This window comes from Myiozetetes cayanensis, unplaced genomic scaffold, assembly GCF_022539395.1.
Source record: "Myiozetetes cayanensis isolate MyiCay16 unplaced genomic scaffold, myiCay2020 scf6-25, whole genome shotgun sequence".
In the NCBI taxonomy this organism is placed as follows: Eukaryota; Metazoa; Chordata; class Aves; order Passeriformes; family Tyrannidae; genus Myiozetetes; species Myiozetetes cayanensis.
This window is the reverse complement of record NW_026087853.1, coordinates 61,286,135-61,309,690: the sequence shown is the minus strand read 5'-3', so window position 1 is coordinate 61,309,690 and position 23,556 is coordinate 61,286,135. Positions and strand designations below refer to the sequence as shown.

General features: G+C 44.6%; 1 protein-coding gene across 1 annotated transcript in view; it reads right to left on the bottom strand.

The window, feature by feature from the left end:
- The window catches only part of ABTB2 (ankyrin repeat and BTB domain containing 2), a 114,266-nt gene that overhangs the window by 31,088 nt on the left and 59,622 nt on the right, over window positions 1–23,556 (bottom strand). Inside the window, exons 2-3 of the mRNA XM_050335203.1 lie at window positions 10,458–10,604; window positions 7,686–7,896 (exon numbers count right to left, since the gene is read on the bottom strand). Coding sequence (XP_050191160.1) covers window positions 7,686–7,896; window positions 10,458–10,604 — 358 coding nt within the window. The remainder of the gene's footprint in view (window positions 1–7,685; window positions 7,897–10,457; window positions 10,605–23,556) is intronic.

Here is a 23,556-nt window from a genome sequence, read left to right as displayed (position 1 = left end):
GTGAGCTACAGCAGGTTGCCCAGGACCACTGTGCTGCTCCATTTCACACACACTGAGATTCCTCTCCTCGCAGTTTTGCAGAGAATTTCAACAATCTGTGTTTGTGCCCCACCCCTGCTCCAGAACAGCGAGATCAGAAGATACAGGAGCTACTCTGGAAACACAACAATAACACTACAAATTGCTTCCAGCCAGCAATGTGGAGGGCAGGCTGGGCCGTCCCAGGTGTGAGATATGCAGAGTTAAAAAAAAATTAAATTGAGCAGTGTTTGTTTATACAAAAAACATAAAGGAGAGGGGGAAAATTCTCTAATTCAGAGCACTGCCAGCTACAGCAGTTGCACTTGGATGAATTCGATCCTCGGGGTCTGCAATTAACTCCCTTCACTCCTGCCAAGGTCACCTCTCATGTTCCAATTCTGCAATCTTTGAACTAGAAAGAAATTAACAATTAAAAAAATTACGAGATGTAAAAATGGGTGAAGCCAGGCAAGGGCAGCAATGTTTCAGGAACATGAACACAACTAGTGTCTGTCACATCCTGACTTCAGCCTGACTTGGTTTAATTCCATTCCCTTTAATATTCCATAAATCCTTCATTCTGGATCTCTCCTCAGTCTTCCAGTTAAAATACCAGGAGCACATACAGAAGGAGTCCCACTTGCATGGGCTCTGTCAAAAACTAATTTTTTTTCTATCTAAATGTCACTGCTGAGATGTCCCATCAACAGCAGGAAGGTGAAAGTTGCTCATCAAAAACCTTGACAAATAAAGCTACTGACTCCTCTTTTTAAAATGTGTTCTCAATTTTTAAAACCGTGGAAGATATTCAATATATTCAATATATTGCAGCACTTTAGTGCAGGCTCAGCAAACAGACCATCTGGTCTAAGGTCAGGAGCAGCACTGCCAATGAACAGTAATTTCAGTCAATAGATAAATGTTGATTGCAGCTTACTGGCCTCTGAAATAGGGCCACTCACTCCATCTTCCTTGTGAATGAGCATCTCAAAACCACAATGAAATCACATATTAACTGCCCAAAGTCTGAAAAATACACGGTAACAACCTCCCTCCTTTGTGCTGGTGGAGCAAGTTGACCTTATCTTTTATAACCTTCTTATTCTTCTAATAAATCTACTAAGTTGATCTTTCATCAATAGCAAATAGCTGCTTTTTTTTTTTTGGTCCCCTCTGCACAAGCAATGGCACAGTTCAATGTAAGGCTTCTGTTTCCCTGTATTTAATCAGTATATTTATATCAAAAGAGCTTTGGGGAAAAAATAAAATCAATGGACTGTTGCATGGGCATGGGAGTGGAATATGCCCACCACTGACACATCTTTCTGTGATCTCCCTGTTGACTTCAGGGATGTTCTGAGTGGATTTAAACACTCATATTAAATATGAGTGTGTGATTGTGCTCTCTCAAGGCAAATAACTGGATCAGGGTTTACTTTTACTATTCCTACACACCTATTTTTGTCTGGTGAGGCAGCTGCAGACAGAATGGAAAGATACTCAGATCTCTCAGACAAGTGACCCCAGAACCTGTTTTATTGCAGACCTGTTCAAAGGCACAGCTCACTGAACTAAGTGTATCAAGTTCTGTCCCTGATACTGCATGGAAACAATAGGATATGGCTGTAAAATACAAGAATTCAGACATAAATACATTAAATTTGAATTAGGAGAGGCTAGGCCACAGATAAATCTAAAAGACAGACAACGATGTAACTATTACACTTCATAAAATTCCATAAACCTGCAGTTAAAAAGAGTAGAGGGGGAAAAAAGCCCTCATGACAGATCAGGGAGAGTCTGGAAACATCCAGCTGGAGAAGAGATTTGTCCTGGAAAGCCTTAACCAGTTCTGAAATCAGTGATGCCTCTTGGTGATGCTGGGAATGAAGCTCAAAGTCAGCCCTCAGCAGCAGGCTCTGCTGGTCATTCCTGATTTCCCTTCCTTTTCTGCCAGTTGGATGCCCGTGGAACACAGAGCAAGGCTTTTTGGAGGCACTTCCCATCAATAACTGGGATATTATTATTGGCTTTAACATGGATTAATACTGCTGTATAAATTTGATCCATAGAGCCAAATCACTCCTGTCTCAAGCAATTCCAGAAGGAACATTCAGTTGTGCCAGGTATTTTCTAGACACAGGGGAAGAAGGTAGCAAAGCACAAAGGAAGGAGCTGAAGGCTCTAATTATTCCTTATGATGCGCCCAGAAATCATCAAGTAAATAGGAAATAAGTAAGAGCAAAGTAATGTTTTTTCAAAACATGAAATGCAGGAAATCTGATGAGGAGGATGGTCAGTGGGGATTCAGAAATAACCATGGCACAGGAGCTCTTTATTTGAATCAACCACTGCAAATCAATCAAGCAATCAATCAATAAATCCTGCTTGGGCAGGATTTTGACAGAAGAATCAATTTAGGCCCAACTCTGGTTTCTGTGCCAGCCAAAGTAGGTTTAGATTTTAGACCACAAGACAAAAAAATATCAAGTGTTCCAGCCAAGGATGTTTTAAATCAGCAGCTCAAGTACTGGAAGCTAAAAGAGCATTTGAGCAGAGACCACTCAAAAATTGCATGGAAGGGCTACAATCTTTTTTTCTTCCTTCAGAATCAGATGCATTTTTCATCCTTTCCCAATAAACAATGTCTCAGAGCTGAAATACTGCTGGAAATATTCCCCAGAGAGAAAACCCAAGTGGATGGTTCAGCTCCTTCCTCCTCCTGCCCAGCTAACGTGGCACAGAGGAGGAGGCACAAGGCCATTTTTCCTGCTTGGCTCTACTGAAAAATATGGTTTGCATGTTTATCCAAGGATCATGTGAGGTAACAGATGTAACAGGAAGACTCCTATTGCAAGTAGAAAAAAATTTAGGTCATTTTCCAACCTTGTAGGTAAGAGCAGGCACTGAGCTGAAAGCAGGATGGGCAGCAGCCTTCCAGCTAAAAGCAGGATGAGCAGCAGCCTTCCTGAAGGATTTTCTGTGGCAAGGAAGAAACTGAGTGAGCCCAGGTTTGTTTACAGTCACATCCCAAAACAGACTTCTCCAAAAAAGCAGCAAATCTGGAGCCTGCACGAGGCAAACAGCACGGGGTGGCCCCTGTGTGACTGCAGTTGGTTTCCTGCAGTGTCCACAGCTTTTCCAGCTGAAGAGCTGTGAATTTCCATCAAACTGGCAAGCCCCAAATTTTACTGTTGTTGGCAGCTGACAAATCCTCCATCAGCTCTGGAATTTCCCTAGTGTTTTACTGGATTTTCACTGACAGAGTCAGATGGGTACGGTCTGTGTGCTTCTGCTGATGCAAATTGTTTTGTACTCACTGCTGTTTGCCCCAGCAAACTCAGACAGCATGTAGGACTTGGCACAGCTGCCACAGGGAGAGCTGGGAAAGGTCTGACATGGCTGGATCCACGGGCACTGATGCACAAGCCTGGAATTAGTTTTAGAATGTTCTACAGACCAACAACAGAAAAACACAATTCAGAGTTTTTGAAAGGGGTAGCTGGAAGGGAGGAAGCTCAGCCTACCAAGACCACAGATAATCAGCTACACAAGGAAGCAGGATCCAACATTTTTGCCTGTTCTTGGGTATTAGATCATGCTGAGTTTCCTACAACAAATGCTGTAGGCACATGAAACCAAAAAGAGGCCAAGATGAGGACAATCACTGATGTCCATTCCCAGCTTTAAGGCTGGACCACTATCCTGGCCCAGTCAATTTACCCAGGGCAGACAAGTCCACCCAGCTGTAAAATGAAACTACAATATTGGCCTCGATTTGGGCTCTGTGGGAGCAGACAAACACTCCCCAAGATAAGCATCACTGTGAGAGCATTCTTCCCTCGACACACCATTAAAAATAAAACAAAAGCTTTAGGTTCCACTTGGGAAAAGTGAAAAAGGAGAAAGAAACTTCGTTTGCCTTTGGATGGCTCTTGTCAAGTCCCAGTATCTCAACCAATCCCAGCAAACATGATCTCAGGCTGTGGAGTGCTCCCAAGCTCAGCCAGCCTGACATAAGCAATGGGAAGAATCCCAGAGCAGGAACAGCACAGAGAGAGGAGTGCCACGTGTCTGCTTGCTCCTTGTGTTCCAAAAACACATTTTTTGACCCCTGACACAACACAGACTAAGATTTCAGAGAAAATCAAAATATCTCATTGCCCAGCAGAGCCACTTTTTTGCAGCAGCACAGACAGATGTGCTCTGATGACACCAAAAACCTCTGAGCCTTCAGGCACCCAGGTGCATCCTCAGCAAGCAAAGCAGCTCGTGCTCACCTCAGGGTCTAATTCCTTTGCCAAAATATTGCACAAGTGGCACTCTGTCTTTGCAAAACGCTTCCTCAGGTGGCCCATCTGACATCAAACAGCAGATGGTTTATTGTCCCTCCAGCAAATAAGGTCATTCTGGGGTTCTAAGTGGGCCATGGCTCGGTTATACAGCTGCATTCACTTTGGAAATGTTTAATGTTTTGCTTAAGATACCTGAGTGCTTTCTCTCTAATTTTGCCTCCTCTCCTCCTCCTGCTTCAACACCTTCATTTGGAGGCATCAGAACCAACATCACAACAAACTTTCCAGAGTTTCAGTCTATTGGGATCCCAAACCATTCACATACTGGAGGCTGAAACAGAGAGCTCCTCTCTCTGCCAAAACAGAGATGGCTCCATCTACCCTAGTGCTGCAGGACTCTCCAGCTTTGTCACCTCAGGCCTTCTGCCAAGGTGTTTAGCATGGCTAAACCCCATTTTAAACCGGTTTTGTTCACTGTGCCTGTGTAAGGGGTGCCTTAAACACCTTTCTGCAGTGTGTCTGTTGTCAGACCTCATGCACTTTGCTGCAGGATACATTCAGAAGCTAAGCAAGATTTTTAAAGTTCTTTATGGCACATGACAGCCCCCATTAGGTGTGGTTCCAGAACCGAATTCTGTGTTTGCCTTCCCGCTGAAGACCTTCCAGACCCTTCAGTGTTATGATTTCCACAACACTCTGCATCACAGTGTGAAACACAGAAAGCTCACAGACAGCAGAAAGCCAAAATAAACAGCAGATTGTCAGGCCTCTGGATGAACAACTGCAGTTCCTTCCACTGAATCAATGTGGCTGGTGGATTTTCTCAAAATAAGGTTCTACCAAGTCTGCAGCTCTCACAGCCACCCCTCTTTGCTAAATTTCATGTCAGTGTTCAGTAGATTTATAGATTTATACAGGAAACCAAAGCACAAGCAAACACAGAACGGCTCAGTGTCACTGTCCTGCTTTGGGACAGATTTTTCCAGCAGGAAACAAACTGGGATTGCTGTGCACAGAACAGGGATATTCCAGAGAGCCAGCACAAACCCACAGAAGAGCAGTGCCGAGTTTGCAGCTGATTTAGCACGGCTCAGGAGAGAATAAAAGGCTGCCCAGCATTGCCAAGTCACATCAGGTGAATCAGAGCCCTCATCCCTCGTGCCACGAGCCTGGCATCTCGCACGCAGCCTCCACTGTCCCTGCTCTTCAGCCAGGGATGAGTAAAAATAAAACACCTCCTCTGCAAAGTGCTGCCAGCAATATTTATATAATAAGAATATTTACATACTAAGAATATTTATATAATAAGAATATTTACATAAATAACCTGCCCAGAGCTCAACACAGTAAGACACAGATAAATCTACCTTGGAGCAAATGAAAGGTAGGGTTGGATGTTCAATCCCGGTGTACCAAGCAATATTAATTTCATTTCCAGCTTTCATAAGCTTCTCAAAGCCAGTCCTTTAACCTGATAGTGCTCAGTTCCAGGTTTGGGGTTTTTTTCCCTAATGTAATTTTTTTGCTCCATTTTAATATATCCTCTTTAATTTCCTTTACAGCTAAGTACTGGTCAGTAAAAAATGGCAGAAATTTCCCTTACACCAGCTGTCACAGGATCTAGTGTGGATTTGAAAACAGAATAGAGCTGCAGCCCACATTCCAAAAAAAACTCCGGTGAACCATGTGAAGAGCATTGTTTGGGAGCAATTGGAGAGATAACTGCACTCCTGATTTAACTCATTTATTGTCCTCAGTGTACAAAACAAGTAGCTGCAGTAACATCATCACACTGAGTGTACTGAAAAGGACACAAAATAGAAAGCCTAATCTCTATTTCTGGTGCAAACTGTTCAGCAGCTTCAGCTGTACAATTGTGAAAACCAGTGGTTCAACTTTAGACAATCTGGCCTCACAGAAAGTGATTTTTTTACACAGAGTGCAAACATGCACAATAGACAATCTTGCACTAGGTAGGACATCTGACTAAAGTGAGTAAGCCCCAAAAAACTGAGCTCCCAACAGGCTCTGAGTTACTCAGCTACCTCTTTCTATTCCTGTTTTATTCTACTTCACTTAATTCCTCTTGATTCTTCATATGTGTACACCAGTTCCCTCTCTGTGGAGTCCTGCTCCTTTTGAAAAGATTTTAGGGGAGGATCAAAGAAAAAGACAATTTTTCCTTACCTTTGTCATTAATTATTTGTGTGTTACTATGATTTCACAGCAGTTTTAGGAGCTGGGGCTGAGTACAGCGAAGCCCAAGATGGGAAGAAGAAACCATGTTATTTCCAAAGCTGCAGAGATGTCTTCCTTTCCCTGCTCACCTGTCCAACAAGCACCTTGCTTTCTTGTTTTGTGAGTGTGGACTCCCCTCCCAGGCTCCAACACCTCAACACACCATGAAACTTCCCAACCACTTTGCTTTTGGGAAGGGGCAGGACACAGCCTTCCCTCAACTTGATGCCCAGCAGGCTAAAGGACATCGAAAGAGCAAGCCAGCATAAATAATGGATACTTGGGAACGAGAATTTCCCATTTAAGACTTCTGAGATAAACAGGAACTTGGATATGCACTTGGAAATGGGGAATGGAGTCAGGAATGGGTCTCCCTGCAGAATGCAACTGGAGAGCAGGAGCTGCCTGACCTGGCAAGGAACTCAGCTTGTGGCCAGGGCTGTGAGGGCTCCTCAGCTCTCCTCTGCCACCAGCCTGTCAGGCAGACTGCCAAGGAGCTGGGCAGGAAGGAAACCAGGGAGGTTTCCAGCAGAAGAAACGTCCCTCTGGAAAACTCCTGACCACTCTAATAATGGGCCTGCTTTCACAGTCAGCCACGGTGCTGGCAGGAGGCAGGGAGACCCACTGCATTCTCTGTTTAGTTACTGGCTTCCTATCCAAATTCCTTTCTGCACCAGACACAGGGCATCAACTGGAGCAATCCTTGAGGAGGACGTTCATAAATCCCTCCAAGCCCCTCCACGGCCAACGTGGCTCTTCCCCAGAACGATGACAATCGTTAATTGGCGCCATTCAGAAGGTAACACTTTCTTTGGTAAGGTCTTTACTGCTTCAGGCAACCACATGTACTTCTGGCAAGGTCTCCAGACAAGCCCTGTTGGCAGCACACAGCGTGTGCCTCGCTCGGAAAGACTGCACGAAGAAACAGCTCACTTTCCAGCTCCAGTTCCAAGGCTTCCCAAACTTGGCCACACCACCTGGCCTCGCTGCAGGAATAACTGATGCCTGACAGGTAGCATCCCACAGAGCTGCCCACACAGTTACCCTACAGAAGGGGAAAAACCTTAAAAAAGGGAAAAGCCCCTTCTCAGCCCAACCCCACGACGACCGAGGCCGGAGTGGTTTACGCACCGCTCGTTGCTCAGGGTCATCCGAGGAGGGTCCAGGTTGGGGTTCTCCATGGACTCCATCTGGGGACAGCGTAGGAAGTAGTAGAGGGTGTGGAGAGCATCAGGGGACCAGGAGATGGGCTGCTGCTGCCGGCTCTGCCGCACGGGGCTCATCCCGGGCCGGATGGTGTTCAAGCACTGCATGTGGTGCATCGCTCGTGACACCAAATCACCTGCACAGGAAGAGGAACACAGCTCTTTTAAAGTGCTCTTTTTGACCTAAACACTCCCCTCTCAGCTAAGAAAAACATCTTCTGTGTGCACACGATTCTCCTCCACAAAGGCCTGTCCCCAGGCTGCCACTCTGCAGGTTGTTGCACGGGAAACTGAACTGACTTTCAAATGACAAGCTGTTACCTGGAAAACATTAAATGAAACTCAGTCCCCACACATTCAGAACAACAGTTTTACACCGAGTTTTCTGGTTTAGTGCTGGTTTTCCCCTCTTTCCACCCACATATACCCGTTTCTTGCCTGCCTACAAAAACTACCGATGTCTTTGCAAAATGCCCTGGGAGCAGCAGCTTTCACAGGGCAAAGCCAGCAGCACCAACACAAATACTTTACTCTCATTTCCCTTATGAGGTTGCTCCCATCTCTTCCAACTGGGTCATGCTGTTCTACCCTCCTGCCCAGGAACTTGAAACAAATTAATGACATTATGTTCAACACAGAAACTCCTTCTTTGAGGGATCTGCTGCTCTCATTCTCACTGTAGCTGCAGGTTTCTCCAGAATAACAAGACCTGACTCTTGTATTAAAAAGCCAATCTTTATCACGCTGCTTGTCACAAACTGTGCCAGAAATTTGCTCCTGAGCCTTGTGAGAAGTTTAATCCAGGAACCTTCTGGGCTTCTCAGTCCTCTTGGTCTTTGACCTCAAGCCAACCTGCCTTTATGCTGGAGCATGGTGGACCTGAGGAGGTCTGAAAGAAGGTGACCTGTGTTACACAGTTTCACTCAGAAAGGATTTTAAGACTGCAGGTTTTTAAAAAGTTCACAAAGCAATGACCTCAAATCTGCTCTTTGTGTAATAACCTTGCTTTATGTACATCCTGGTTACTCTCCCTGTATTCTGGTGCATTACAAAATCTAAAAAACCTTTTAAAAGCTTCAGACATTACATCTTGGAGCAGTGTGATTACAGGGAGCTGAATTATTACTATAGATTACTATACTTAGCTAGGATCTATTTTTTCCTTGGGAGAATCCTCTATAGCTTTATGTTTTACAGTCCCCTAAAACTCTCACAGGAAACATTACTCTATTGTGTCCAAAAGTCACAATACTGGGAAAGGATGGAACTGAAATAGTCTCCCCATCACAAAGCTGGTTCCTGAGAAGGCGCCCTGAGTTTAGCTGTGAATTAGTAACACCTCCCTCTGAAATCCTTAGGAAGTTGTTATTTGTTCATTAATATCTAACAGCAATTCACTCAATTTGCCAACCAAACTCTGGTTGAACCCATGGGCTTCTGCTGTTATCCAGGAGAAGCCCCCACAAAGCTACTCTATGTCTAAACATGATGTTATCAGTGGAGTATTAAAAATCTCACTTTGCAATCTAAAGCTGTGCCACTCGTTTGTTGTACAGTACATTCAGCTTAAGGACCCACTTCAGAATTGAAATAACCTTCTAACAACTCTGCCTTTCCACTCCAGTAGCTCCAGGATCTGCACATTTTACGAGAATATCAAGAATCCTCCAGCGCTGCTGCTAACGCAGAAGTCTGTGCAGTTATAGCAGAAATGCATCTGGAATTCAAATATTCAGCTCAGAATAACGTTCATTCTGCTTTGCACACTCACTCTATTTTTCTGGCAACGTGCAGCAACATTTAAAAGAAAAAAAAAAAAAGTAGGCAACTGTATCAGGAGATCTATTCACTGGATGTACTGACCATGTTGGCCAAGGCAGGGATGGGGGAAGAGAGGGAGAGAGGAAGCTGTATTCAATCTCAGGCCCTTGCTACAAATGTTCTCTTGTGTTCCAGGATAAATAGAGGTGTGTTAAAGGAATTTGAAAACCTCAAATTAAGGCAGGTTGCAAAATAAATGGTGAAACCCACAAACTCCTTGCTGGCCCTGACATTCATTAGCATTCAGATGGTGCAGACTAAGAAAGTGATGCCAGCAGAAACGTTGCAAGGGAAAAGTAGGACCAGGAAAACACAAATCATTTTTGTTTACTTTAAAGGGGCTTTGTGAGCACTCCAGGAATGGAACATTTCATTTGGGTAGCACGAGAAAAAGAAAGAAGGGTTTGAACGAGTTTTCGTTACCCAAGTGCTCTCAGATTTTTTTTTCCTCCACTTTTTGTTTTTTAAGTAACCAAAAAGCTTTTCCTCGAATATCCTGCACCCTTGACATTTCCACTGCAGAAAGACTAACAAAGAGAACCCTCTTTGCCATCTGAGGGAGGTGCTTCACAAATATGCAAGAACTCTTCCAGAGGCACCTGGGCAAGAGCATCCATCTTCAGCTGGCACTAACACCACTACCAAAAGGCCAGAAAAGCCACATCTTCTACGTCTCCAGGTGAATTAAATATAAAGCAGACTAATGAAACAAGCTGATTTTCATAAACAGCACCACGAGACAATTAAATCTTCCCCCACGTCGGCCAAATGCTGCTCGCACTGTCAACAATGGCAGCGCTCCCGCTGACCTCAGAGGAGGGGCTGGCTCTCCTGCTTTGCTGAAAGAAACCTGTGGCTGATTGCAGCCAAAACTTACTCAGTTCAGAGATGCTTCCAACACACGTTGCCAGCAGGGACTGCTCCAGGGTCCGCAGTTCCAGCTGGGCGTACGCGTCGGCCCGGCCGTCGCTGCACACCGAGCCGTCGTTGTAGGGGCTGAAATAGGCAGGGAGGGACAGCACACCTGGGGCAAGAGCAGACAACAGAGCTGTTAGAAGTGAAGCTACAGGTGTGCCAAAGCAGGTCCCTCTAGGAGAACTCAGCACCTTCCTCGGGGGACCTGAGTTCTCCTGAAAAGTTCAAAGAAAATCAAACAGCACCATAAATACCCTTGGAAGGGTTGAAACGGGGGAACCGGGCCCTGGGGAGTGAGGCTGGGTGTTTCTCCAGCCTTTAAAAGCTCCGAACAAATTGCAGCTGAGATAAAGCTACATGAAAAGCTTTGGAGAAGTCTCCACTCTTGTTTACACAACAGCCCTGCTGCACACGCAGCTCGCTGGGGAACAGCTGTATGCAGATTGTGGGATGCAAGGGCCTGATCTGGAGAGATGGGGAATAGCCTCGAGTCCACTTCAGGTAGCTGAAATCTCTGCAACCCTGCAAACAAAACCATGGGCTGTGCCAGCCCTTTGAACCTGCCACTGCAGTTTCAAGTGCTCAGACTGCGGTTTCTACATGTGCAAAGCTCTGGGTAAGCCAAGCGACGCCCACGAGCGTTGAGGTTATATTTTCATCTCTAGAAATGACCCCTGTGTGAGAGAGAGAGATTAGAAGATAATTATATTGCACACATGCATTTACCACACACACACTCCCTCCATCCCCTCTTCTGACACGCATTACTATGCAGTCATTGATGGATTTGTAGTCAGTTTTGTTGGTTGTTGTTGGGACCCCATCCTACTTTGTGCATACTCCTACAGCTCATGCAGACAGTCTCTAACAGGGGCACTCATTCACCTTCCCCAAGTCACCTTTCTCACCATTATCTTTGGCTGACCATGGCAGATCTGCAGCCACAATGCAAGTCAGTGCAACATAAAGATCAAAAAAGAAAATTTCCTTCCCTGCTTTCCTCCCAGATATCCCTTAGTTGAATAGTTTTTCTTCCAATTAGCCAGCTGAATTTCGTTGCCTTTTGGGCACAAGACTGTTCAGTGTGGCATAGGGAAGGGGGAATGTGACCTCTGGAGCTGGGTATGTGGATGGGAGCTGGGGTGGGACAGTGACCCTGGGGTGGATCAGATGAAGCCCAGTGTGACACTGCATCCACAGGGTGTGTGGACTCCTAAAATCTGCCTGCAGTCACTCAGCCAGTATTCCTGTGCCCTTGCTACCGCCACACTCTCAGCTGTGTGTGACTGCTACCCCATTTTTAATTACAGATCCATCCTGCAATTCCAGCAACACCCCTGGCCCAACTTTTCCCTGATTTCAGAGAAGGATGCTAACAGCCACGACTGCCTGTGCTCTTACCCTGCTGCATCCTGTATTTTCGCTCTTTAACTTTGATCCATGCACAGCCACACCAATCCATTCCAGCTTGGACCCACATTTCCTTCCACCCTTCACCTCCCGACCCCAGCTCGGTCTCAGATGTGGAGATGCTTTGCTCCTGTGGCAGTGACCTCCTGTCTCACTGGGGCTGTGTATTCTTGTCCAACAAAACCCCGCCAGAGGAACGGCAGCACATTGTGCGAGACCTTTTGTTTCTTTGTCTTGATGTTTTCTTTTGAGATTTTCTGCTGCATTGATCTCTCCTACCCTTTTCACATCCTCTTCGCATCCTGCTCGGTGGTGAAGCCAAGGGCTGCATCAAAAACTTCCTGGACATTATGAGAATAAGGGAATGATTTATCCTGCTGTGCTTCTTCACTGTACATCACTGTTAGTTAATGGAGAACGCTCTGCCAATGCCCTCTTAACCTGAATAATTAGGAAGCTGAGGCTTTAAGAGCTACCAGAAGTGATGCATGCAAACGAGAAGAGCTCGCTTTAAATACACTACACAGAGCCTAAGCCACTTCCTTTTCCATGCCAAAGCTATGAAAGGATGTTTGAAAGGCATATGGATTGAATTTATGGCAGAGGGAGAATGAAAATAGACTGATTTGTCAAAACTTTCAAATAGAGGCACATAATTCTACAGAGGAGAAAACAGAAACTGGCAGTTCCATTAGTGGGGGAAAAATGGGGCACATTTGCTCTGCCAGCCAGTTCCAGTCAGTTCTGTTTTCTAACAAGGAATTAAAAATAAAGATTTGCAGAGGGATTGAAGTTGGCTCCCAGACACCACAACATTTTCTCAGTTTTTCAGTTAACACTTTGCCAGGTGGTGTGAGGAAACAGGGAGGGTTTATTTACCTTTGGAAAAACGACTCACACAAGATGGTCGTGGATGAGATTTGTGTTGTTATCTGCCTTGCTACAGCTGAGGAGCATCCTCTGTGTACCAGAGAGAAATGAGGAAGTTACCAAGACTTGGGCCACGTGCCAAAGCCCGATGGTGCCACCGGGAATTTCCCCTGGGATCGGCTGGGGGATGATCAGGCCCTCATGACACAAGGTTTCAAAGGCTCCCCATGTCTGACAGGTCTCGATAGGTATGAGCAGTCCTGGGAACGAGGACACACCTCCCAAAACTGATTTTGAGACAGAGAGAACTCTGACTAAACTCTGCTTGTGGGGTAGAAACATACCCCACAATTATTGTATCTTGCAGCACCCTGATCAGGATTTCCTCTCTGAATACACTTCCAGTGGAGCTGAAAAAGCATCATCTTTGCTCTTCAGATCAGAAATTCAGGCACAAAGACATTTGCAGACGAGCTTTGTCCACCGGTATTATAATTAGGAGCAAGACTCAATCATTTATATCAAATAAAAACAGTTGTTTGATAGCAGACAACTACCTTGTGATGACTATTTACACCCCAAACAGTGGTTCCTGCTCTGCTGCTCTCCTGCCTCCCAAATCAAGGAACTTGCAGTCAAAAGGTGTTACAATGGTATAAACCACAGGGGGAGTTTCTGTCTGGCATTCACATTCCTGCATTTTTGAATTTATGGAACCACTGCTTTAATCACGACTGGCTAAATAAGCAAAACTGGAATTGAAATAAATCAATCCATGTCAAAACACTCTCTGTTTGAAATCACCTTCAAACTGCCCACTTGTTTCCTGACTTGCAAAAATATGTTTTCCCCATAAAACAACAATGTGAAATAGCACATAATCACACTGCAGGAACGAACTGCTCTTACAGTATTTACTCTGTGTTGTGTTTCCTACACATCCCTGGCTGTATCCTGGAATTCTGGTCACTTTTTTTTCCAGTTAACTAAGATTTTAAGCATAGGATCTAAGCCCAGGTGAAGTTAGTGAGTTAGTTAATCTATTAATTTGAGCATGGCTTAGCTCAAACCTCAGCAGGAGGAGCTGAGAATTCACCTCTCTAGAATGGTGTGATTCTAGATTAACAATTTGTTTCTCATATTTCCACAGCCTTTGAAACAGCAGCTGGAAATAAAGGCATATTTATTCTGCCTCAGTTAAATATGAAACCTGCTCGTGAGCACTTGCTGCCAACCATCTTAAAAGGCAGTCACGACTGGGTGAAATTCCAGCTAAGCAGTTCCTTAAATTCAAATTATTCTGCTCGCCTAAAGAGTTTGAAATTGTTGTCTGTAATTTGATGCTTTTTAATAGTAACTGAAAATGTTTCCAGTCTGAGCAAGATCCAGGGAAAAGTCTGTTCACACTCTTGGACATCTTTCTGCTTCAGGAGGTGCAGCAGTTCTGGGGAGAGCTCTGCTGTAACTCCCACAAGCAGGGCTGGGCAGAACTCCTGGGTGGTTTCCAGGTGTGCTGGAGCTCCTCTGCTCTGCAGACAGGCTGGGAGAGCTGGGAGTGTTCAGCCTGGAGGAGAGAAGGCTCTGGGAAGACCTTGGAGCCCCTTTCAGTGCCTAAAGGGGCACCAGGAGAGCTGGAGAGGGACTTTGGACAGGGGCCTGGAGCGACAGGACAAGGGGGAATGGCCTTAAGTCGAAGGAGGCCAGGTTTGGATTGGATATGAGGAAGAGATTCTTCCCTGGGAGGGTGGGGAAGCCCTGGCACAGGTTGCCCAGGGAGGCTGTGGATTCCCAGTCCCTGGAAGCATCCAGGACCAGGCTGGATGGGCTCTGAGTAACCTGGTCTAGTGGAAGGTGTCCCTGCCCACGGAAGGGGGTTTGGAACTGGATGATCTCTGAAGTCCCTTCCAGCCCAAACCATTCCATAATTCTGTGATTCCCCAAGCTGGTTCTGCTCTTTTGGTGTCACAGTGAAATAAATGCAGAATTTTACCTGAATTTTATTTTCAGATTCGAATGTCTAAAAACCTTATTTCAAATAACTTTCCAACTACCCATTGTATCTTCACACTTCCCGTTGTTTGCACGTTACGTTTGTGACAAAAGGACTCTCCATGATTTTTACCTTGCTGGAATGATTTTCTCTGGCCTTTCTCTCATCTGAATCCTTGATGTTGGCAGACAACCTCCCAGTGATTAACCCATCAGCCATTTGATGACTTTCAAACACTTCTCTGATGTCCAGAGGTTAAGATGAGGCCACTCACAAGTGGCAAAGGGCCAAGGAGACTTGGCTGGAAAGCACTTGAATTCTGCTGTCTGGGATTCCTCATGGAAATTGCCCACACTACTAACTCCCTTATTTCAGAAATGCACTGGCTGTATTCAGGACAGACTAGGCAAAAGATCAGGAATATAATTAGGATAGGGGTTTACACCATAAATTACTGACATAGAAAAACTTTTTTTTTTTTTTTAAATATACCAAGTAAAGTCTATAAAGAGATAACACAATGTGTATTGATTTCTCCCTTTGGCCAGAATAAAAACAGGTTCTTTGGGCAAGGATTCCCTGTGTGTTGTGTTTTCATGGTAGTTACATCAGGGGTGACTGTTACTGAACACTTCCATAATACAAATTACAACAGCAGGAACAGAAGTACCTATTTGGCCAAACGAACCAGAAAGCCTTTGGAAAATTCAGGATCACCTTCCTACGTGATAAATTGTTTCTGAAAGCCCCATATGTGAACTGAGCACTGCTCTGAGTATGCTTGAAAAAGGTATTAGGGAACTGAGTAAGAAAAATTGGTCTCCAGCATTATTGGTGTGTTTCTGCAGTGTTTGGCTCGTGATAAATTCCACCAGGAACATTCCATAGGGTGAGAATGGCAGCTGATCCCACTGAACTGAGCTGGGACTTGGAAGGCCAACATTTTGAAGGTGATGACCTGATTGCACTGAAGTGAAATAACCAAATCCCACCGACTCCAATGGACCCATCCACTGCAACTGCAGTTCCCACGCTGGAATTAGGCCATGACATCAGGGTGGCTGTCACCTTGCACAAAGTCCTGCAGTTCTTCGTGGCAAGGAGCATTCAAGGCTCTCCTTGTTTCCCTTCCCCATTCTACCACACAGCACAATGCCCTGCAGTCCCCTCTTGCCAATCAATTCTGAGCACAGAGCACCACCAGGAATTAATGCCAGTTCCTGGAGCTCTGTTTTCCTCTCGCTGACCTACTGCTGCTAGGAGAGCTCAGCCCCCCTTTGTGTGATGAAATGAGACGGGATCGTTTGGACAGAACATAAACAAACTCTCCCCACCTCTCCATCAAACAGCAACCGAAGTGTTCCTGATAGAACCCCCTCAAATCTAAACACACCAGGCTCTATAATCAACTCCAGCCACGCTCCAGATTGTGAGAAAGGCTTGTGATCAAGAAACAATGCAAGTAATTGCTAACATATAGGAAAATAATGTGGCTCCTGCTACAGAGCAGGCAGGCATCTCTCTCAGTTTGTCAGCACACAGTTGCTTATATCTGTGTCCACATTAAACAGGGATTGTGTAACTGAAACCAGGAGGAAAAGCAGAGGAGGGAGGAGCTTCAAGCAGGAGGGAAGATCTTTAAATCTTCTGCAAGTGTTCAACTGGATCTCTCCTCTGAAGAGCTGATGTCCTCATGGGACGCTTCTGGACAGATCTGGGCTCCTCAGTCTTGGACTGACTGCTCAAATAGACAATGTCCTCTTCAAATTAACAAACTGCAGTTTGCCTGGACTTCAGGAGTGTTATTAAAAACATGCTGATTAATGCACACAGCCTGGTCCATCCTGCAGCTCAGTGTCAAAAAGCACTGCCGGACTGAAGCACCAAAACACCCCAAAATGGAGTTGTGCAGCACTCTCAAACCCACTATCCCTTTTTCCTGGGGCACAGCACCTTGAGGTCCAAAAGCAGGGAAAACAGTGGAGCTCACAGTTCACAGTAACTGCCCCTCCAGGGAAAAGGCAGGAGCCCAGGAACACTCACTACAAATCCTGAAATGCCTCCTTAGTCATCAATAATTCATTGTCCCTGTCTTCATCCCACACTTGGAAATGTTCAACAATTTTGCCTCCCTTTTGCTATGGAAATGGTGGAAGTTGGAGGAAAAAAAGGTAGGAAGTGTCTGTATTACATTTGAATCCAGCTGTGATATATGGGATTGCAAATCACTACAAATGTAGGAGAAAGGCCTTGGTTCAGTACCGAGTCAGTGTTTCCTGAGTCATTAATCCCACTTCCATATCCCTGTGGTCTTCTGGACAACCACTAAGCTGGCCTGGCCCCAAGCAGTTAATTGAACATAAGCACAGGGGAGCATATCCTTGGCTTACATTGTGATGGCTGCCAAGAAACACAGCACAATGACTGTCCTCATTCCCAGTTCCTAGATGGAGAAACACGGACAAAAGGAAAAGAGGCAGCTACGAATCCTGTGCGTCAGAACCGGCCCCTGGCAAAGCCCAAACCTGCCAGTCCAGAATCCCTGTGCCATCAGAGAGGGGCCAACCCTGCTCCCACAGCCTGGACCCAGAGACTGGAAATAAATGGAATGGTTATGAGGACTTAGTCTGGTTTTGTAGAACTATGCTTCCTATTTTATATGTCATAATAAAAGACTTTTGAGATATAACCTGTAAACATGACCTGTAAATGCTTCTTGGTATGATGTCTACAAGGACTTTTGAAAAGGAGCGTGTGTGCCTAAAATTAGGCTGATCCATTAGAATTTGGCACATGTGGTTCTTCCAGGCACTGGATCTTCCACACAGGGTCCAAGGACAGGCAAAGATCCACACTACAATGATATCAGTATCAGTAAATGCCCGAGTTATCAACAAAACCATGTTTTTAGGGCTCTTGTTTTCAGGATCCGGTAACTAAAGAGAAAACCCCATAATAAGCTATAAATACCAATGAAAAAAAACAGGGAAAGTTTTATGAGGCGTGGTATAAATAGATTATGAACACTGTGAAAGGAATACAAACCCAGAATTCTGTGCCAAAAAATGACTGTGGGTCAACAGGAGGAAGACTTAGAATGAACTAGTTGTGTAAACCTTGACCAGTTTACTTTATCTCTGTGTCCCAGCTTATCTGGAAAACAGGGATATTGCTTCATTCCTGTTAAGGGTTCTTGCTTCATTTCTCATTATCATCTTACTCCTTCACCCTGCTCCACATCTCAGCAGTGTTCCCATTTCCCAGGTGTGTCAATAGTACATTTTTTGTCCCTTAGCAACAATCCATCTTTCATTTACAAGGCCCTTTTTACCTCCAACAATCCCAAAGCTCTCCCAGACACAGCTACTCCTGAGATGAAAGGCCACAATATTGTGACAGGATATAACTGCACCTCAGTGGAGCTTACGGTACCAGAAGAGGAGCTTTACCCAACTGAGAGTTGGTTAACAATGGCAAAATTATTTCAGCCCACTAGAGATCTGGATATGGATGTAATACTGGAATACTGGGACAGTTATTCTGAAAAATACAGAAGAAACACCATGAGAAATTATAAAGAAGAAGCAACACATATATATATAAGAAAGGAAAAAAATAAACCTTATTTGTTAAAGAGGGAGAGAGGTAGGACAGGTAAACAGGGGCAATTACAAGAGTCCTTTAGTGGCACTGCTGTGGGGATTAGAAAGCTCAGGGAGAAGCAGCTTATATCACTTTCTCCATTCCCACAGAATTCTTTAGAAGTCTCCAATTTAGGTGCATGTACAGTAAAAACAGCTTCATCTGGTGTAACCAGTGGGACTGAAGCAACTGCAGGCACCAGCTAGAGCCCCCATAGCCTCTACAATACCCTCTTCTAATCCATTCCTTATTGTTCACTGTCCTTCCTGTAACATGGCCTTTGAATCGTGCCCAGCTCCCCAGATGTGGTCTGAGGGAGCCCTTTGTACGTGCCATAATGACCTCTCTCTGCTTGCCCTCAATTCTTCTATTTATACATCCCATGGCTGTGTGCTTGCCAAACAAAGAGCAGAGTAAATTTACATCCTCTGTCACTCCCAGTTCCTTTTCGTATTCCAGAATAATCCAATGCAATCCCTCCTCAGCTATTCCAGAGGAATCTTTTGGAAGAGCTCCCTCTATGTGACCTCTGCCCAGTAGCTTCTTTATCCAGGTGAGCCCTTGTCCCGATGAAATCTCCTCATTAGCATCTCCTGGCTGCTGCAAACATGCCATTAAAACAGAATTTTAGAAACTGTGGCCACTTAATAATAAACATCGAGACTGCAATTACATCAGTTAATGATTTTAAATATCAGAGTGTCGTAAGAACTGCTTATTCTGAAAAAGCCACGGGAAGTGGGAACTCAGCAATAACTCACCTACTGCTCCTGAACGACTGGAATTCTTTAGGACTGTCTCCATTAGCTGTCGGCTGATGCACAGCTCGGATTTTGTCAGGGTGAAATATGCATCTGCCACTCAATATAAAATTGAAATTTTATCTAAGTGAAACACAACGCAGCCACGAGACCATCAAGTGTGACCTCAGGAGGGCAAGGCTTGGAGGCTCGCTGGGATGAGCACATCCATCCCCTGCCTGCAGACAGGAATGATTCAGGCTTTGAGTCACCAGCCAGACAACACAGAACTTCAGGTGGGCGTATCCCGGGGTGTTCAGGAGCAAACAGACAGTGCATTGCAGATTTGATACCCGGGGTTTAATCTCCAATATCATTCCTGCAGAGCAGTGGATTGCTCACACCGGCATTTACGTGCATGAGCAGTTCATGAATCACAAGCGTTGTCATTTCCCCCAAATCTGCCTCGAGCCCAAGGTATTAGCCCAAGCTTTTGGGACAAGCCAAACACAAACCTCCACCACGCAGATAACAAATGTTTGTGTTTGCCAAGCACCATTAGGCAGGGCTTCGCTCTAGAGGAGTATTTTGATAGCGCTACAGACGAGCTGCAATTCTATCCCAGGACAGAAGCTATTCCTCTTTTAATCTCCTCAAACAAACACTTGGAAAGTATTTGGCAGGTTTTTTCCCCGGAATACAGAGAATCAGTCTCTTACTAATGACAGTATTTCACAACTTTCTGCTTCCTCCCATCAAAGCATCCCGGAGATCCTGTCAACAATGACCAATTGTTCAGAAGTGGAGTCGAGGAATTCCACTTAGTCACCGACTGCCCAATTTTGCCCTCTATCTTTGCAACACTTCAGCCCGTTCCTTGCATCGTGTGTGGTACTAAAGGACCATCTCACACCATCTACTTGGCTTTCTTGGCTTCCAACACCTACTTTACCCTCTGCTCCTGCATTTGAATCCATCTTTCTCGTTCGGCATCACCTATTTATCGCCATCACAACTGCGCTCAGGATTCAGCCTCCCAAGGCTCGACACCAGTTCCAAACAAGATCTGTTTCTGAGTGCACCCTTTAGGGGTGGCAGCACTGTAAGAATTTGGCAACGTTTGTAAGCTGGAGGGTTTTTTTCCTCCACTTCAAGGCTCTGGCCTGTCCCTCTCGTTGCATAAGTGCCAAATGCATTTCAAAGTCCAAGCCTCTTGGTTGCAGCCATTTATAGTTGGTATAAAAAGCATAACTTGTACAGTTCCATTAGAGCCCTAAATATAACTGCCCTGAGCAAGCACTCCCTGGTCAAACAGTACCTCTTTGAATCTTGTTTTCAAAAGAATCCCGTGGCCACTATATTATTTATAGACATTTACATTAAGATCTGAATGCTTGGTGAGGAAACCACCCTAATGGATCCCCAGCATTGTTTTATAACTCAGGAAAAGCCGTTTGCCTGTATTTTTATTCTAGAACGGTAATTTTTTTTGCCTAAGTATAAAAGCACCAATATTTACAGTGCTCAGGCAGGATGGCCATGATTCTTTGAAGAATTTGGGAACACTACCACGTTTCAGTTTTCAAATATAGCAACTGTGTAGAGGATGAAAATTAGAATCTCGACCTTGCATTTTATTTTAAAAATATATTTTTATATCTTTATTACACCCATGCACCAGATCCCTTTCACTGACAGCAAAATAACAGCTGGAAAAACTTTTTTTTCTTTTATAAATAAATATCTTTTATAAATAAACTTTTTCTTTTATAAATAAAATACCATAGTGTTACCTCTGTTTATAAAACTTCTGTAGTAATTATAATATAAAACAATATTTGTTCTTTTCTTGGTTCTTTGCTGGTCTACACTGTGATTTTCTCTCTGATGGCAAATATGCAGCATCTCCACTGCTGCAAGGCAGAGCTGCACAGCATGGAAATACTTATAAAGCAAAGGTCCATCCCACATAAATAATCCCACTCCACAGAAGTAATCACTGTTTGGATCCAGCTGTTTGCATCTAACCACTATACTGAAGCAATATTAATAGCTTTGATTACTGCCAAGGAAAAAACGTCTTAGAAGGCTTCCTAAATTTATCATGGGATAAAGGAAAAGCCAGAGCCATGGCAGAGGCAGATTTGGGGAGGCTCAACTATCTAAGAATACTCTTTTCTGTTCCTTTCACCGAATTATTGAACAGTTTGAATAAGAGACTGTTCTGTTAAAACAGAACAAGCTGGTAAAGGCTAAAACAAGACTGCCCTGCAGCTCCACTTTGGGAATTGCAAAATAGAGATGGGAGTAAAGACTGGAATAGGAGATAAGGAGCATCACTTGGATCTGACACCCAGGTGGCTCCATGATATAAAGTTATTTGGAGTTCAAATTTTACTTTAGAACTATATTTTTTCCCCAAAAGAAATACAGCAGTAAAAGGGTGGGGAAAGGAGCACCCAGGAGACTCAGAGAGGTTGGAAATAGATACTTGGAAGAAAGATGGTGGAAAAGGGATAGGAAAAAAAAAAACACCCAAACATTCTGTGATGAAGAAATCAGTGAAAGGATGGGAGAATCTAATAAATAAGAGCCAATTCTGCACCCTGATCTTGCATATATTTTATTTTTCCTAAAAGTTTTCAGGGTCTTTAGGAATATGTAACACTCCATATCCTTTAACCCCCAGCATCATTTGTCTCCCTTCCACTCACCTCATTCTCTGGGAAGTGGCACAACAAACAAAGGGTGATTGAGCAGAGCTGGACATGCCCCTGCTTAGCCCTGCTGGAACCTGATACCCACTGGAGCTATCTGGGCAAGGCCATTCAGCTTCCATTGTACCTTCATTTCAAGATCCCCATAGTAAGATACAAACACCACAAAAGAATCCATTTTTTAATGCTGTGCTTTGAAACCCGAAGTTACTGGGGTTTGGTTTATTTTTATGGTTCTTCAGGGCAGAATAATCAGACAAACAGAAAAATGCCACACTCTCTTAGCTACCTATTTTCAAGATGATCTTCACCTTCCTGCCCTATTCTTACTAATAAATCACTGATTTACTGTTAGGGCCCTGCAGGCCCCACCACTGCTTCTTCATCTCAGTGGGAGCCAAATGATGATTGAGATGCCAATATATTAGGCTGGCCTGATTCAAAGCAGGATAAGGAACAAAGCATTTGTGCAGAGGAAAGATAAATGAATATAAATCAAGTGCTGAACCATTTTCTGTGATGGATTAGCACCTTTCTTTGACCTAATAATGTCAGGGGGTCTCCATGCTGACAGCAACTAATGTGGAAATCTCTGTGCTGTGCGAAGCCAGGAGGAATCCTGATCTGCAGCTGCACTTTTACTGTACTTGTATTTTGCTGGGTGCTTCCCTCAGATGTGAACAATCCATCTCCTTCATCTCACCTTAGAAACATGACTACAGTGCCCACCAAACTACCTCCAGAGTATAAAAGATTGTTTTCACTCTGTCTTTGAGTTTCTCCCTGTAAACCCATTTTTAGCAGTAAACCAGCACAGATAGCACTGACCTAGGCAAGGACTGGATGGAAAAGCATTCTCAGTATCTCATGGAATCCCAGAACGGCCTGGTTTGGAGAAATTATCTCATTCCAACCCCTGCAATGGGCAGGGACACCTTCCACTAGCCCAGGTTGCTCCAAGCCCCATCCAACCTGGCCTTGAACACTGCCAGGGATGGAGCAGCCACAGCTTCCCTGGGCAACCTGTGCCAGGGCCTGCCCACCCTCACAGGGAAGGATTTCTTCCTAATGTCTAATCAGGTGATGTTGCCAAAGTATAAAACTACACAAAGCCAGCAGCAAAAAGCAGATGTTTGGATCAAATCTGGCAACGGCAGTTTTGCCAAAAACAGATGACAGCAAAAAAATCAGTACACAGAGAGAAAACGTCAGTGGAGCGGAGCCCAAACCTCTCAGTTTTGGCCATGTGCAGTAGCCAGAACCGCATTATATAGTGGTTAAAGACCCATTGCATCACTGACTGGTGGCAAAAGGTGCAGGTTTAGAGAGCAGGAAATACATCAAAGTCCTGCAGTTATTGTAGCCTCTACTATTGGCATTCTCCAGATGCAGAAGTTCTCTGTGACCTGTCCAAAAAAAAAAAAAAAAAAAAAAAAAAAGCTATGTTTCTCCTGTGTTTGTGTTTGCAACATGAGCCCCTGTGGTACATCTCAGATTCCTGGACACTTGGGTCAGTAAAAGCAAGGTTTTTGTGTCTGGGCTGCTCCCACAGCTCACTCTGGATCCTGGTGCAGACAGCCTGGGATGCTCAAATCACAGCTCTGCCATCAACCCACCCCACAAGTGAGTGGCACTTGTCTAACCTGTTGGACCCCAAATCACCTCTCAGCCTCTATAAAGAGCTGAGCTGAT